This window comes from Jaculus jaculus, chromosome 11 (assembly GCF_020740685.1).
Source record: "Jaculus jaculus isolate mJacJac1 chromosome 11, mJacJac1.mat.Y.cur, whole genome shotgun sequence".
Taxonomy (NCBI): domain Eukaryota; kingdom Metazoa; phylum Chordata; class Mammalia; order Rodentia; family Dipodidae; genus Jaculus; species Jaculus jaculus.
In genome coordinates this window covers 112,691,994-112,708,497 of record NC_059112.1, presented here as the reverse complement: position 1 = coordinate 112,708,497, position 16,504 = coordinate 112,691,994, and the positions used below count along the sequence as shown (strand labels likewise).

At 53.8% G+C, this 16,504-nt stretch overlaps 2 protein-coding genes across 4 annotated transcripts; both read right to left on the bottom strand.

Annotated features, from left to right (window-relative positions):
- Positions 1-201: 201 nt before the first annotated feature.
- Mrpl28 (mitochondrial ribosomal protein L28) lies at positions 202-4,570 on the bottom strand. The gene is made up of 5 exons (XM_004651960.2): positions 4,227-4,570; positions 1,761-1,913; positions 1,258-1,392; positions 1,088-1,174; positions 202-556 (listed from the first exon to the last, which is right to left on the bottom strand). The coding sequence occupies exons 1-5, from the start codon at positions 4,512-4,514 to the stop codon at positions 446-448; spliced, it is 774 nt and encodes a 257-aa protein (XP_004652017.2). The 5' UTR covers positions 4,515-4,570; the 3' UTR covers positions 202-445.
- A 248-nt stretch (positions 4,571-4,818) lies between these two features.
- Pgap6 (post-glycosylphosphatidylinositol attachment to proteins 6) lies at positions 4,819-15,926 on the bottom strand. Of its 3 annotated transcripts, none has more exons than XM_045130118.1 (13): positions 15,812-15,926; positions 11,675-11,849; positions 11,389-11,596; positions 11,063-11,190; positions 10,586-10,854; positions 10,141-10,460; positions 9,657-9,747; positions 9,450-9,573; positions 9,072-9,208; positions 7,721-7,899; positions 7,500-7,646; positions 6,477-6,593; positions 4,819-6,179 (listed from the first exon to the last, which is right to left on the bottom strand). In XM_045130118.1, exons 1-13 carry the CDS (start codon positions 15,924-15,926, stop codon positions 5,883-5,885), a joined length of 2,307 nt encoding a protein of 768 aa, XP_044986053.1. In that variant the 3' UTR covers positions 4,819-5,882. The 3 variants fall into 3 exon arrangements, with proteins under 3 accessions (XP_044986053.1, XP_044986054.1, XP_044986055.1); XM_045130119.1 differs by lacking the exon at positions 15,812-15,926 and adding an exon at positions 12,496-12,714; XM_045130120.1 differs by lacking the exons at positions 6,477-6,593; positions 15,812-15,926 and adding an exon at positions 12,496-12,717.
- Between the last annotated feature and the right edge of the window lie 578 nt (positions 15,927-16,504).

The window sequence follows — 16,504 nt, the reverse complement described above, 5'->3', positions numbered from 1 at the left end:
AATTCCAGGTCAGCCTGGGTAAGAGCAAGACCCTACCTCGAAGAAAAAATAAGTGATCTTGGTCTCCACAGCTCAGCAGGACTGGCGAGTGCAGTCATAGAGCACTCACAACCACTTAGGGATGTCTGGGACAAGGGGTGACTGGGCCATGACTCCACGTGAGCACTCTAGCCCTCCAAGAAAGAGCAGCACACACACACACACAGCTGGCTCAGACTTTACTTGTTCCCAGCCCCATCAGTTCAACAAACAGTGCAAGTGCTTTTCCCTCCTGGACAGACCTCTGCTTGGTTCCAGGCCTTCTGGGACAGATGGGCCTTCTAAAATCTTACTCCAGGAGCTGTGTAGCCAGCACATGCTAACCATAATTCACCCACTGTCCACAGGTGACCCTTGGGGCCACCTAGCTATGGCCACACTGCTAAAGACCCAGCAAGGAAGGCAGTCAGATGTGGTCGCTGGCTCTCTTCTGCACCACTGCAGGCTCCGACAGTGCCTGCTGCTGAAGCCGCTCGACCAGCTCCTCTACGTAGACTCTGAACAGGGGGGTAGGGTCCTAAAGGGGAGAGTCATGGTGAGGCTCAGGGCAGCCCAGAGCAGCTGAAGCTCTGAAAAGGGTGGGAACCACTTGCCGTTGGCCAAATACGAAGAGGACTTGTGGCATGGGAGGACTTGGACCAGACAGACTCAGTCACAGGGTCACATGAGGCTAGCTACCAACCTAGAGGGCAGAGCCTATCCACAAGACCAGCACTGTCCTCTTTTGGGCACACATGAATCACATGGTCGCCTCTAGCCTCCCTGTCCTGGTCACCGTGGCCCCCAGACCCTTCTGGGAAATAGCCACAAAGGAGGGATGCTGGGTGGTCAAGTCAACACTTGGTGCCAAGGATCTCCGGCCAAAGTGTCCAGGAGTAGGAGAGAGGGACCTCAAGGGGAGGAAGCATGCCATGTGCTCCAGGGAGATAGGGGCCAAATGCACAGTGGCTGCCACCGGCCCACCCCGGATCTCACCAAAGCAACAGCAGCCCCCACCCCCACCCCCACCAGCCCCAGAAAGGCAGCAGTAGCCGGCGCACATGCTCACCCTCTCCTCCAAGAGCCTCTGCTTCTCCACAGCCTCCTCTAGAGTCAGGCCGACCCATTCAGCCTCTTCCTCTGGGATGACAAAGCTCTGGGCAGGCAGAGAGAAAGCTTGGTGAGGCCCAGGGCCACATTAGTGGACCCGACCAGCAGAGGGGATGGAGAAGTCCTTACCTTGTACTTGTCATAGATGGCTGCCCTTCGCTCAGGGTCATCAGGGTGCAGCTGGGGGTCCTGACAGGCAAGTCTCAGCAGCATTCCGCGCTTCAGGTCCATGCCAAACTTAGAGCACAGGTCCTCCTTTGGAGTCTGGCAGAAGGCTCACATAGGGCCAAGTGCTACATACCAGGGCCCACCCACCCCACTAGCTGGTCCTGCTGGGCTCTTGTTAGGCTGCTGGCAGCTCTTGGCCAGACCAAATCAGGACAGGCATTGGGAGGAGCACCATCACCAGGCCTGGCATGGGTCAGGCTCCAAGCAAGCCCAAAAGAAGGGCAACAGCTAGTTGTGCTCACATAGGCTCTTTGGCCCAGTCTGCAGCCCACAGCAAGGGACATTCTGGCAGGCAAAAGGGGCTCAGTTCCATTGTGTCTCTAACACCATGTGTCTCAGTGTAGTGCTGCTCTGGGCCTCCCTTGAGTTTGGCAAACCCCCACAGTGCATGAACCCCCACTTGCCTTGAGGATATAGAAGTCAAACCCATAGGCCTCGTCAATGAGATCCAGAGTCCGCATTGTCACCATGACAGTGAACTTCTTGTCTAGTATCTCACTATAGAGCTCACGCTGGAACAGCTGGGGCTTCCATACCTTCTTCACCCTGCTGGAGAGCTGAGGGTGTAAAAGAGATCAGCCAACTACTGCATCATAGCCCCACAAACTATACAGGACACAAAGCATCTTCCTGGGAGTTGGGACATGGTGGCCCTGTTCTCACCTTTCCTCAGGGGTTCATCCACACAACCACTGATGGTAGGTAGATTCAAGTCTCGAGGACTGGACTTGGCTGCCCACCTAGTGGCCTGCTTCTCACAGGCTTGTCCCAAGACTGTTGATGTGAGTTCCAGACACTGGATAACAACACTCAGGGACCAAAGGCAAGAGAAGGCAGCCTAGGAGGTTTCACACACACACTCTCCTCAGTCTGGACTTAGCCAGGAACAGAGTCCGAACCTGGCTCTTCAGCCTTCCTTTCTTTTCTTTTTTCTTTTCTTTTCTTTCTTTTTTTTTTTTAAGATGAGTCTCATTCTAGTGCAGGCTGACCTGAAACTTGTAGTCCCAGGCTGGCCTCGAACTCACCACAATCCAACTACCTCAAGCCTCCCTTGTGCTGGAATTAAAGGCATGTGCCAGGCTGGAGAGATGGCTCAGCAGTTAAAGGTTCTTGCATGCAAGAACCTTGCATGCAAGCCTAATGGTCCTGGTTCAATTCCCCAGCATCCACATAAAGCCAGATGCACAAAATGGCACATACATCTGGAGTTCATGTGCAGTGGCAGGAGGTTCTGACACGACCATACTTACTCTGTCTCTCTCTCTTTTTTCAATAAATAAATAAACAAAAGACATGTGGCACCATGACCAGTTCTTGCTTTTCTAATTTTGATAGGGCAAGGGGCATGCTATCCTCAACTTCCTAATTTTAATTAATTAATTAATTTTGGTTTTTCAAGGTAGGGTTTCACTCTAACCCAGACTGACCTGGAATTCATCATGTCTCAGGATGACCTTGAACTCACTACCATCCATCTACCTCTGCCTCCCAAGTCCTGGGATTAAAGGCATGCACCACCAGGCTTGGCTGTTTTTTTAATATTTTATTTATTTATTTGAGGAGGGAGTAGAGGCAGATATAAAGAGAATGGGTGCACCAGGGCCTCCAACCACTGCAAATGATCTCCAGATACATGCACCACCTTGTGCAGCTGGCTTACATGGGTCCTGGGGGAATCAAACTTAGGTCCTTAAGATTTGCAGTCAAGTGCCTTAATCACTAAGCCATCTCTCCAGCCCACCTTCCTGTTTTTGTCAAATATTTTTATTTATTTACTTGGGAGAAAGAGAGAGGCAGATAAAGAAACAGAATGGGAAAGCCAGGGCCTCTAGCCTCTACAGACATACTCCAGATGCATGCACCACCTTCATCATCTGGCTTACATGGGTACTGGGTAATCAAACCTCGGTCCTTAGGCTTTGCAGGCAAATACCTTAACTGCTAAGCCATCTCTCCAGCCTGCACCTTCCTAATTTTGACAGGGCAAGGGCCACGCTATCCTGTTACAACATTTCAGGCTGACCTGGAATTCACTCACCTGGATCCTCCTACCTCTGCCTCCCTAGTGCTGGGACTAAAGGCATGCGCCACCATGCCTGGCTCCATTCTAACTTTTGACACATCCTAGGTATGGCCACCCAACCTCAGGACATTGTTGGTAACGCCAATGTAACTTTCCAAATCCCTGCGCTGTATTTTGTTTTGTTTTGTTTTGTGAAGTAGGGTCTCACTGTAGCTCAGGCTGACCAGGAATTCAGTATGTAGTGTCAGGGTGGCCTCGAACTTAAGGCTATCCTACCTCTGCCTCCCGAGTGCTGGGATTAAAAGCGTGCACCACCATGCCTGGCTTTTTTTTCTTTTCTTTTCTTGTTTTTTTTTTTTTTTAATTTATTTATTTGAGAGCGACAGACACAGAGAGAAAGACAGATAGAGGGAGAGAGAGAATGGGCGCGCCAGGGCTTCCAGCGTGCAAATGAACTCCAGACGCGTGCGCCCCCTTGTGCATCTGGCTAACGTGGGACCTGGGGAACCAAGCCTCGAACCGGGGTCCTTAGGCTTCACAGGCAAATGCTTAACCGCTAAGCCATCTCTCCAGCCCTTTTCTTGGCTTTTTGAGGTAGGGTCTCACTGTAGCCCAGGCTGACCTGGAATCCACTAAGGAGTCTCAGGGTGGCCTCGAACTCATGGCGATCCTCCTACCTCTGCCTCCCGAGTGCTGGGATGAAAGGCGTGCGCCACCACGCCCGGCTTTTTTTTTCTTTTTTATCATAGTCCGTACACTGAGCTTGCGTCCACCAGATGCTCCGCAGCGCCCGGGTCGAAGCCTGCCCAGAAAAGCCTCGTGAAGCTCAGAGGCGGAGCGCACCCACCTTGTCGTTGTTGGCATATCTGTAGCCCAAGATCCAGCCTTCGCCGCCCCACAGCCCCTGCTGGGACTCCGGGGGGTAGTAAAGTGGGATGGGTACGTCCTCCACGCGCTCCCGCTGCCCATTCTTGGGGTTGATCTTGAACCCAGCCCCGTGAGGCCGGTAGTGCACAGGGGCAGGCGTCCGCTCGTCCTCCAGCGAGCGCAGAAAGTGCGCGGGCAGACGTGCACAGATGCCCTGCCGCAGGCGCAGCCGCCGCCACAAGTACACCGGGTACTTGTGTAGGGGCATCGCTTAGCCCTTGCCCACCTCTTGGAGTTTCGTGCCCGGCGCCCGCCGGAACCGGAATTGCGTTCCCGAACCAGGGCCTCCGCCCATCTCCGATTGGCTGCAAAGCCCGTCCGTCTAAGGTAGCCACGCCCCCATTCCCAATTTTAGGCATCAAGAGAAATGAGCTTCAGAGACGTAAATAATTCTAGGCACCACAGACCCAAGTGCAGCCCAGGCATTTAGCCGCTGGCGCTAGTGGGCGTAGTGAGGTGGTACTCTAATCCCCTCATACCCAGGAACGCAGAAAAATAAATGCAAAAACTCATTTGGCTTGAAAAATATCACTGTAGAGTATTAAATTCACTAATCAAGTAAAAATATGCCTTCATATCTTACTTTTTCACCCTGTAACATAATGTATACATATTTGCCCTTTTCAGAGGCAAGACCTGCTTTGGTGGCCAAGTAAAGGCTGCCAGTGGCTACTGGAAGCCCACACCCTGGACAGGGCCTGGAAAAGAAGCCCCAAAGCCAGAAGACCCAACCCTGAGCCTCATCTGCACCAGCCTCACAGGGCCTTTGCCACCCACCACGCAAAAGGACAGGGGGAGAGGAAGGGCAGGGCACTGCTCTAGACAATCAGTCCAGAGCTCCCAGAAGGCTCTGGAAAGGCTGGGCCAGGACTCCAGTACCACCTCCTCGAGGCTCAATTGGTCCAGTAAGTGGGAGCAGTAGGCTCTTAGGATCAACTCAAAAGTGGGCTCACCTGACAAGCAAGTGCCCGGGATCCCTGGGGTGAGCAGAGAACACAGTTGGGCCAGTGTGGACCTTCTGGGGCAACAGCTCACACAGTTGAGTAGTCCCACCCTCACCCCTACCCTAGGGTCTTCTCAGGATCTGTGGCTCCACAGCAGAGAATGATGGGCAGGGTACTGTACCCTGGGGCCCAGCAGCTCCCCAGTGACCTTGGTCTCTCCCATAGAAACTCTAGCAGCAGTGCATCTCCATGCTGAAGCAGGTTGGCATTCAGGGAGGGGTCCAGGCTTCCTTGCCCAATGAGTCTCACATCATAACTTCACAAAGGAATAGGGCTATGGGGGGGGGGTTCCTCTACACCTCAAGCCACAGCACTGGATCCTGCCTACAACACATGGTACCTTTGGTCTCCAGAGGCCACTGCAAAAACAGCTGAGACCTGCAGAAGATGTCAGCAGTAGCCACAAGGATATTGGAGAGGAGGGGTCCTTTCCTCTAGAGGAAGCCAAGGGTCTCAGGGCTATTTTATTCAGATGGAAACCAATCTAGGCTGAATAAGGCTCTTCTCCCTTGTTCCTGCCCTGCAGGGCTGAAGAGGTCTTCAGTGTAGCAGGTATCCCTAAGCCAGCCACATCACGTTACCGCATACAACTCATCCCGATCATTCTTGCAGATCTGGTACTGACAAGGAAATTGCTGTGAGCAGGCCCAGGGCTCAGCCTGCTGCTCCCGTGGTGGCAGCAGGAAAGCTGCACTCCCAGCCAGTAGGATATGCCAGATGCTATGGGTGTAGTAATAGTTGTCACTAGTCATCATGGAGGTGTAGATGGCGATGCCCACAGAGGCCATGGAGATGCCAGGTAGGAGGTAGAAGACCCAGCGCTGCCACGAGGTAGGGTAGCACTGGCGCCGGTGCCCACAACGGTATGCCTGCAGTAAACAGCCACATGAATGTCAGCACAGGCCAGCTACAAGGGCAGCACCTGGGGCCAGAGGTTGCAGGGGTCTGTCTAGGTCTGGGTAGTAGAACCAAGTGTGGCTCATGGTTGCTGGTCATCAGGCCCAGGCCAAGGCCACAGGCCCAGCCATACTGGAACCCTATGGGTAACCCTAGTGGCTATCAGCAGTGGGGTGTTTGGACCCTCCCAGTGGGACAGGGAGAATGGCCACAACAAAAAGGCCTGGCTCACTTCTCCCAGAGAGCAACTTATGTGCCCAGCATCTTACCCACATAGAGACCATAATTATGAAGGCAAAGAGACAGGGCCCCATCATATTCCAGATGCCCCTGCGGTCTAGCTGCAAGGCCATGGCGATGACCAGTGTACCCACAACAAACAAGACCTGGGAGAGACAGAGATGATAATGGGGTCAAGGGAGTCTTGGATTGAGGCTCACCTGTGATCTCACAACCCAGCAGGAACCAGTGGCTTGGCATGATGGTCATTTTGAGGTTCTCCATTATCCCTGGCATTTGTGCCTGCCTACTTGGAGCTGCTGGCAGACTCTGCCCTGCTCAGCTTACTGGGAGAAAAGTTCCTTTCCTCCGGACCTTGTATTGTGCCCATAGGTAAATCCAGCAGGTTCTTCTGGGGAGTGTAGGGTGCTAACTTTCCCTTAGGTAGGAAACCAAGTGACAGCTTTCTACCCACCCACACACTTATCTGCCCCCACACTCCTGAACTTCCAGGCTCTCCCATCAATGTGGCTTAGATACTCCCTGGGAAGGCCTCCCACTCCTACACCTCCCTCAGCACCTCTGTCCACAGCCTGCATGTTCCTGACCTCAACATTCAGCCTGCTGGACCTCTTTACTTCTGCATCTTCTTACCCCACCCCCAACTTTGTTTCCTGACCTGGAGGCTCCTGTGGCTGCCTCGTGGGACAGCACCCAGCCTATAGTTCAGAGCAGACCTGGTAGAAACAGAGGACACAGTTCACAAGCACCTAAGTTATTTCGACCAGCCAGGTCCAACTGCTGTACATAAACTTGCCAAAGTGTCTTTGGATAGGGAACCCAGGAGTACATCTGGGGCTTCTCAGGGAGGTCTGGCCTGTGGAGGGCCCCTCTTCCTTCCTGGAGTCCTCTGATAGCCACGTTGCTCCTTCGCAACTGCCTGGGGCTTTTTCCAAGACTTAAAGTCCAGTGCCCTCTGCCCTCGGCCCTCTCTCCTTCCCTGCTGCCTCACATGCTACATGAAAGGCTCTCTGTTTCCCTGGAGCCCGGGGCTGGCACCAGAGGCCACTCACCTGTTTCAGAACTGTCTTCAGCCGGGCCATGCAGAGTATGGTCACCCAGGTGGACGCCCCGGATCCCAGGAAGTCACAGTACTGCAGTGTGTCATAGCTGAGGATGCACAGCACTGCCTCCCCCGGCTGGTCACAGGCATGGTAGAACTGCGGGGCAGGGCAGTGAGCAGCAGCCCAGACCTCCCCGCCCCAAGATCCCAGAAGGAATAGTCCAGACCTACCGTGGAGAAGAACATGGTGTAGAAGTAGACAGAGGCTTCTACCAGCAAGGCCCGGTGCACAGACACAGCAATGGGGGCCAGGAACATGAGATTGCTCAGCGTGAGCAGGAGTGCTGCTGCCCGCTGCTGGGCCACGGTCTGGGCTGTGCTGTTGTCGGTGCAGCTCCATCCTCGCCAGCCTGCCGGTCACATAATACCCAAGGGGCTGAGGGGGCGACTGGGGCCAGGCTCCCATGGGAAGACTTCTGGACTTCAGGGGGTCCCTTCTTCATCTAGAGACAGACTAGACAGACAGGCCCAGGTGTACTGTCTACAAGTGTGGACAGCTGTGGACAAGCAGCGCAGGTAGAAACAGGTTCAGGCAGGCATAGACAGGGGAAAACAGGCGTGTGCAGGGACAGTACAGGCAAAGCAGACAGCAGATATAGACAGCTGTGGGAAGGTGACAACAAGTATATCAGGTAATGGACGGGTGGGGACAAGTATACACAGGAGAAAACTAACATAAACAGGTGTGGGCAGGCATAGGCAGGTGGAGACAACTGTGGGCTGGTGGAGACAAGTGTGGTAGGTGTGGTGAGGTGCGGGCTGGCAAACAGGTGTGGGCAGTTGGGTACAGGTACAGGCAAGGGTGTACAAGTAGAGACAGGTATGGACAGCCACTGGCAGGTGCGGACAAGTTTGGCAGATATAAGCAAGTGGTAACAAGTGTAGACAGGTTGAAACCGGCATAAACAGGCATGGGCCGGTATGGGCAAGGGAAAACAGATGTGGGCAGGTGTGAGGGCACTGACAGGTTTGGGCAACTACATGCAGACATAGGCAAGTACAGGCAGGTGGGGACAGCTGTGGGCAAGTGGGAGCAAGTATGAGCAGATGGAATTAAGTATAGACAAGTAGAAACTGGCATGGACAGGTGTAGACAGGCAGAAAAAGGTATGAGAGCTAGTGTGATGGCACACACCTTTAATCCCAGCACTCAGGAGGCTGAGGTAAGAGGATTGCCAAGAGCTTAAGAGCAGCGTGAGACTATAAAGTGAGTTCCAGGTCAGCCTGGACTTAAGTGAGACTCTATCTCAATAACACAAAAAAAGAAAGACATAGTTATGAGCAGGTAGACACAAGTATAGGCAGGTAGAAACAGTATGTGTGGGAACACAAGGGCAGAGGAAATTGTAGATAGGTATATAGACATTGCTGTGGGTAGACAAGGGCAGACAAAGGCAAGCGAAGCCAAGATCAGGAGGTATCACTATTCTACAGATATGTCCATGTCTGTGTGTCTGGGCACTAAGTCCTGGGGAGCAGGGGAAGAGTGGGAAGAGGCTTTGCTCTGCAGAAGTGATCTCACCTGCCTTGCAGCTGCAACCTGCATAGAGGTAGCCATATCTGCGGAGCAGAAGACACTGGCCATAGGGTCCACAGTCATTCAAACAGGGCACCAGGTACAAGGTAGTCTCCACATGGACCATGGCCTGCTCACAGTCCCTACAAGGGTGAGGTCACAAGAAGGATGGCTGCACCTTCTGCTGGCCACTCTACCCCAAGGGCTCCCAAACCCAGAGCTGACCTGCCTAGGCTCTGACAGCCCTAGAGGAAAGGCCCCTCCCCACTACCAGGACTACTATAGGAGAAAGTCAGGTTGAGAAAGTGAACCATTCCTAACACATGGAAGGACCCAACCTCTCCATGCCAGCAGCCCTTGATGCCTGGGCCCATGTTCACGTACTCAGGACTCTCAGGGCACACAAGCTGCAGGGAAAGGTACCAGTTGTCTGTCTCCGGGTAGGGGATAATGAGGTTGGCCATGCGAGATGAGATGTTTAGAGACAGGGGATAACCCTGGAAGAAGGCTGCATAGGGAGGAAGGCCCATCAGAGGTGGCCAGAGGAGCCAGTCAGTCTCCCCCCCACCAAAGGCCACCTGCCCAGTGTACCTGTGGTGCAGTTGAGTGATGTGTTGAAGCCAAGGAAGGGTGAGGCAGCATTCAAACAGGCAGCTACCAAGGTGTTATTTGTGACTCCTGTCTGGAAAGTGAAGGGATACAGGTCAGCTCCCGCCACCTCTGAAGAAGCAGCTTGGTTATCCACCCTGAATTCTAGTCTAATTATAATGTGTACTTTTCTCCAAGGCTCCTGGAACAAGGCTCACAACCTGGCCCTTCATTCCAGTTCCTGAACACCCACCTAACTATGCCCCTGTTCATCTGCTCAGGTATAACCATGGTATCAGATGACAGAAACGTCCTTAGGGGAAAACCTTCATCCTTAGATGTATTCCCTGCTCACCCATGCCTGCTGGTGTCACTCTACTGACTGAAAGGCTATCCTATCCATTTCCATACTGAAATCACCATGTGCCCTAAGCAAAGGCAGCCATAAGCCACTGTATACAGGCCCAAAGGCCTGCCAAGATGGTACCTGGTTGGTCCTCAGGACGATGGTGAGGGTGCCCCCATTGTCCATGCCAGTGTCAAGGCGGAGTCGCATTACAGAAGGTTTGTACGAATATACCAATACTAAGACCCCATCCGGGGGCTGAAAGCGTACGGACACTACGTCCATGTCCTCCCTCATGACTGGATAGTTCAGAAGACAGAAAAGATTGTTGCCTTCACCATCGCTCCTACTCAGGTTTCGCAGGGCAGGGGCCTGGGACAGTTGACCTGCAGAAGTGTCATTACTCTGGTTTGGGTTGTTTTGCATAAGACTTTGGAAGATCACACTCCATGGTCTACATGCTGTCAGAGGACAATGGAAAATAAATAAATAAAAATTTTTAAAAAAAAGAGGACAGTGGGCTTAGCCAGAGGAAAGTTTGTGAAGTGGGCAGAGCCAATCCACCCCTCCTTCCCTTTCAACCCACCTGTGAGGGCAGCTTCAGCTGTGAAGGCCACTGACATATGAGGTCCTATCAGGCTCTCAACTGTCACCTGCAGCCACCGGCCCCAGGGTGGTGAGGGCAGCAGCAGATAGCAGGATTTGGTAGGACTGGAGCAAGTCAGTACCTTCTGAAAGTTTCTAGGCAGAGTGGCCGCTCCCACAGTGAGACGCACAGGGCAGCCTGGGCTCACACTGGATAAACAACCCTGCAGCTCCAGCCGAAGTTCCTGGGTGTACTCGGGGATAAATATCCTGTAGAAGAATGGTGACTCAGACTTGCTCAGGGTCTACACTTACTTCCTGCAAGCTGCTCAGGTGAGACACCTGGACCCTCTTCCCAGCAGGACTCAAAGGCACTAGCATTCCTGACTGCAAGGTGGAACAGGGGTACCATCCACCCCAAACCCAAAGGCCAGGGCTGCTACAAGACAGACTCCATCTCACCCAGACTCCCACTCACTTGAGGTAGCTGGGATGAGATAGCAGGGTCTGCCGAAGGGGTACATCAGGCTCTAGGATGGAAATTGCCATTGCTCGCGTGGCCAGCATGTCAGGCTGGAAGATGTAGGCACAGGTAGGAACAAAGCCCTGGAAGAGAACAAGACAGGTGAATAGAGGTCACAGAATGCAGCATACAGGCTACTGGAGAAGATTGAGCTGGGTTGGAGGGAATGGAGCTGGGATTTAGAATGCAGTGGCCAAGAGGAATTTTTTCTCTACCCTAGAGGTGGCCATCCAAATACCACTGGGTTCTGCCTCCATCCTAGGAAGTCAACCCCCTCTCACCTTCACTTCAATCTTCTGCGATGAGGGAGGCAGATGGGCAGCCACAAACCAGTCCCCAGCGGCTGGGTGGGAGACATTGACAGAGGTGTTACCCAGCAGCATAGTGCTCAGCAGAGCCCTGATGTGAAAGGAACCCTGTCCCAAGGTGTTCTCAGGGAAGTTGGTGGCCAGAGGGTTGATGACAGGAGGGGCACCATAGCGGAAGTGCCTGGAAAAGAAGTAGGCCAGAGGTCAGGCATGGGGCTTCAGCCAGACATGGGCACTGGGGGGACTGCTGGGCACCTACACACTGATCTCTATGTCGGTGCACAGGGGGCCACCCTGTGACATGTGAAGCAGCCAGCGCACCAGCACGGTGTCGGGGGGCACGCGGAAGTGGAAGAGTCGGACGCTGCCGAACCAGATGTAGGAGGATAGCTTCTGCGGGGCCTGAGAAAAGTGCTCGGACACCAGTCCAGCCTCTGCAGAGAGAAGGCAACGGTCAGCCACTTGAGGCACATAGAAGGAGAGTAATGAGGAGCCAGAAGATAAAGAAGCCTCAGAAGTCAAGTCCTGGAGCTGCTCTGGAGCCCTGGTCATGCCAACTTTTTAAAAAAATTTATTATTTATTTATTTATTTATTTATTTATTTGAGAACAACAGACAGAGAGAGAAAGAGGCAGATAGAGAGAGGGCAGATAGAAAGAGACAGGAGCACCAGGGCCTCCAACCACTGCAAATGAATTCCAGATGCATGCGCCATCATGTGCATCTGGCTTATGTGGGTCTTGGGGAAATCGAGCCTCCAACTGGGGTCCTTAGGCTTCACAGGGAAAGCGCTTAACCGATAAGCCTTCTCTTCAGCCCCAAACTTTGTTTTTTTCAAGGTAGGGTCTCACTCTAGCCCAGGCTGACCTGGAATTCACTATGGAGTCTCAGGGTGGCATTGAACTCACAATCCTCAGGCAATCCTCCTACCTCTGCCTCCTGAGTGCTGGGATTAAAGGCATGTGCCACCATGCCCAGCTTTTTTTTTTTTTTTAATGTAAGGTCTCACTCTACTCCAGGCCAACCTGGAATTTACTATATAATCTCAGGGTGGCCCCAAACTCATAGTGATCCTCTTACCTCTACCTCTGGCTCCCAAGTGCTGGGATTAAAGGTGTGTACCACCATGCCTGACTGGTCATGCCAACTTTGACCACAGAAATAAGTCTGGGATGCCTTCTGTGTTCTCTCTGGTGATCAGAAGTTTCACTTTAAACCAGTCAGCTTGGTCTTTGCCTTTCCCACTCAGTCACCACTCAGTCATCAGAGGTCTGGCCATCTCATATGGAACAGCTTGCAAACAATGGGCACTGTGGCCCTCAGTAACTACAACCCTCAGAGGGGCCCACCCAGAGACAACCATTCTTCTTTTTACATCCTGGTCAGTCAGTTCCCTCTGCACTATACCCTGGTACATCCAGGCCAAAAGATAGAAGCTGAAAAAAAAAAAAAAATAGGAGGAATTAGTGGTTAAGGCATTTACCTGAGAAGCCTAAGGACTCAGGTTCAATTCCCCAGTACCCACGTAAGCCAGATGCACAAAGTGGTGGCACATGCATCTGGAATTTGTTTGCAGTGGCAAGAAGCCCTGGCATGCCCATTCTCTTTCTCTATCTGCCTCTTCCTCTCTCAAATAAATATATAATAAATAATTAAATTTTTTTTGGTTTTTCAAGGAAGGGTCTCACTCGAGGTCAGGCTGACCTGGAATTCACTATGTAGTCCCTGGGTGGCCTTGAACTCATGGTAATCCTCCTACCTCTGTCTCCTGAGTGCTGGGATTAAAGTCATGTGCCAGCACATCCCGCTTATACTTTCCCCTGCCTCACCTTCTTTGAGCCTCCCAGAGCCATGTGGGCAGTGCTACTGGAAAGGCAGGGAGGCTCAGGTCCTGAGGCTGTATCTCCAATCTGGTGACTTGAGACCCTATCCCAGAAAGAGACTGATAGGGAAGGAGACTCCAGGTCTAGAAACCTGGCCAGCTATGAGAATCAAGGGACAGATGGCCTCTGCAGTCCAAACAGCTGAGGCCTCCAACTGCCTTCCAGTTTTACACCCATGAATTGTAGGTGGTATGGGGACAAAGTAAGGGCCCAGGTAGACCTATTACCCCCAGACTAGGACTTTGTGTGGCCCCATGGCCTGCAGCAGCTGGAAGGCTCCTACCCCAGCCCCAGTGCCAAGTCAGACCTTGTGCCTTGTATGACCCTGAGTGTCCCTTCTTGCCCTAGATTTCAGTGTTCCCATGGGTAAACAAGGTGGACAAGGTTGAATGATAAAAGTATTTCGGGAGAAACACAGCAGTGTTTGGTACTGTTCCCTGAGCTGAATGCTCCCTACCCAGGAGGCTTCCCTCTGCCCCACTAGAAGACTAGTATCTGGTCCCCCAGGAGAGGGAGAGGGAGCCAGGTGAGCAGCTGGCTCTTACCAACATTGTGACTCCTCCCACAGAGGCACTTGAAAACATAGCTGCCTGCTGGTGAAGCTATAGAGCTGCATTGAAGCCTGACATGGGGCAGAGCAAGATGAGGCTCTGCCACAATAAATTCCAGTCTGTGGGTCACCAGGTATCACTCACCAGGCTGAGGCCTGAATGCCAAGGGCTGCTAGAAGGCCCTTGGGTATGAAAATGGGGAACACACACACACACATGAGTTTTGGGAGCTGATGCAAGTATATTTCTCACTCCTAGAACTGGGGACAGCTAGACTGGCAACTACCCTCTGAGGGTGCCAGGCAGCAGAGATTACCTTGTAGGTTACAACAACCTTAACCTGCTAGGAGAAAAGCCCATGGGCTCCAGAAAGCCAAGAAGAAAGTATGAGGGTACCTGGAACCCAGAGGGTGGCTGTGATATTTCAACAGGTACACAGATAAAGCCAAGTCCCAAGACCTGGTGCCAAACTCTCAGGTCCACGCAGCTCCTCCAGGCCCAGGTGCCTTCATAGTTATCTTAGTGAATATAGAGGACCAGGACCATTAGCATGTGAGCCCCATGTCACATGAGAAAAGACAGACCAGGCCAACTGTACACACTCCAGCCCACCCCTTACAGATCTACCATTAGTATAAGTTTTAGTGGGAAGTGGCAAAGTAAACCCTGGTACTCCCCCCAAGAACATGAGGCCAGCCTACCCTATATTTCCCAAACTGAAGTACCAGAGAAGAGATCTTGTCCATCCACAACAGACAAGACCACAAGAACCACCTGCCAAGCAACAGGCCTAGGAAGAGGACCTCAACCCAACATAACCTGCCTACAGGACCAGATGTTCCACTATATGGCCAAGAGATAGAAGCTGAAAAAAAAAAACAAAAAAAAAAACCAGGAGGAATTAGTGGTTAAGGCATTTACCTGAGAAGCCTAAGGACTCAGGTTCATTAATGGCCTCACTGTGGCTTGATTCCCGAGATGGGGGGGGGGAGGTGTAATACCCAATGGAGCAACACAATAGGAAGCTCTTTGGGGAAAAATGCCTTTCATTACAAGCTATGCCAAGCTCGGCAACCAGAAAGCACACTCCTCAAAGAAACAAGAGCCTGGAGGAGCAGTGTTTCAGAGAAAGTGGGAGGGCTGGAAGCGGGAAGTGGAGAGAGAAGCTAGCCCTAGGAAGTGAAGACTGCCCAGGGGACCATTAGGGGGCAGAGGGGCATATGGGCTTCCAGGGAGTTCCTGGCCGCCACAGACAAGGGAAGGTTACTCATTGTTCCCAGATGTTTAAGGCCTGAATGTCACACCTCAGTCTTGCCTCAAGCAGAACCCAAAGAGGTAAATGCCTAGCTGCCTCCTCAAAGGGCAGTCTGGGAAGACTCCCCAGCCCTGTTACACACATGTTAAGGGAACCAGCAAGCTCCCTTTCCTCACAGGCAACCTGGCCAGTCAGCTGCTTACAGGACCAGTTGGGAGTATAGCCTCCCAGAAGCAAGCCCAGTAGTTGAGAGCTACTGCCCTGAGGTTGTGGTCCAGACAATGCACGCGGCACCCCTATTTCAGGGATCTGGGCAACTTTTCCTCCAGCTGTGTCCCTCTACCAGACCAGATGGCTGCCCCTGAGAGCTCAGTGCCCTGCCATTCTTTCCAGCTCGGGTCCCTCCGCCCTCCCGGCTTCGGTGTGTCACAGTTGCACCCTACTAGAACTAGAACGAGCTGAAGAGGAGAGCGGGGACAGCCCGCTCCAAGAAAGCGAACCTGGCGGGCCCGGGGACAGCATAGGGGTCAAGAGGGTTCTTTCTGTACCGGACGACCCGCGGGGGCAGTAACCCAGCGAGGGGTCCTCGTCCTCCCCCATCCACCGCGCCAGGTGAGCGCACAGGTGCTCCCGGTGAGTCACAATCCAGCCCCGCCCCCCGCCCCCCGCCCGCGCCCCTGATGGCGCCCAGGCTCGCGCCGGCTCACCGCTTTTCCTGCTGTCGCCCGCGGCAGCAGGCGGGGGCCCGGCCAGCAGCAGCAGCAGCAGCAGCAGCAGCTGCGTTCCCGCCGCCCGCTGCGCCGCGCCCCCGACCCGGCCCATGGCTCCGCGCACCGCCCGCGCTACCCGGCCCGCGTCCCGCGCAGCTCGCCCCCGCCGCCGCCCGGGCAGCCCCCGCCGCCGCCGCCAGTGCGGCCGTCACCGCCGCCGTCCCAGCCCCGGACTCCCATGGCCCGGCCTGACCAGCCGCCGGCGCCCCGGGCACTTCCGCCTCCGAGGCCCCGCCCCTCGGGGAGCTGGCCCGCAGCCCGGGTCCACGAGGGCGCGCGGCACGCGTCACCGCGGTCCGGGGAGGTCGCGTGGGCAGGGGACACGGGATGCTCAGTCTCGCGCGCAGCCTCGAGGGACATAGAATGGAGGGTCATGTGGAACGCGTGGGAACGGGAGGGGGGGCTGCGAGGTCAAAACAAAAAGTCACGAGAGGTAGGGGGCAAAAGGGTCACACGAGACCTATGAGAGGGTAGGACAGGGGGTCGCATGATAGGTGTGGGGAGATGGCAAAGGGGTCACTCGGGACACGAAAGGATGTGGAGCCGAGGGGTTTCGCGGCAAAGGAGGGAATCCATGAGAAGTCCAGGCAATGGTGTCACGCGGCAAGCATGGGACAGGGGGACAAGGGA

Excerpts from the sequence above, each read along its gene's own strand:
- Mrpl28 (XM_004651960.2), bottom strand. The coding sequence starts at position 4,514 with ATGCCCCTACACAAGTACCCGGTGTACTTGTGGCGGCGGCTGCGCCTG. Across the intron at positions 1,914-4,226 it reads GATATGCCAACAACGACAAG|CTCTCCAGCAGGGTGAAGAA; the intron begins GTGGGTGCGCTC and ends TTACACCCTCAG. Across the intron at positions 557-1,087 it reads AGAGGCTCTTGGAGGAGAGG|GACCCTACCCCCCTGTTCAG; the intron begins GTGAGCATGTGC and ends TCTCCCCTTTAG.
- Pgap6 (XM_045130118.1), bottom strand. The coding sequence starts at position 15,926 with ATGGGCCGGGTCGGGGGCGCGGCGCAGCGGGCGGCGGGAACGCAGCTG. Across the intron at positions 7,900-9,071 it reads AGGTTGCAGCTGCAAGGCAG|GCTGGCGAGGATGGAGCTGC; the intron begins GTGAGATCACTT and ends TGTGACCGGCAG. Across the intron at positions 7,647-7,720 it reads ACACCATGTTCTTCTCCACG|TTCTACCATGCCTGTGACCA; the intron begins GTAGGTCTGGAC and ends CCTGCCCCGCAG.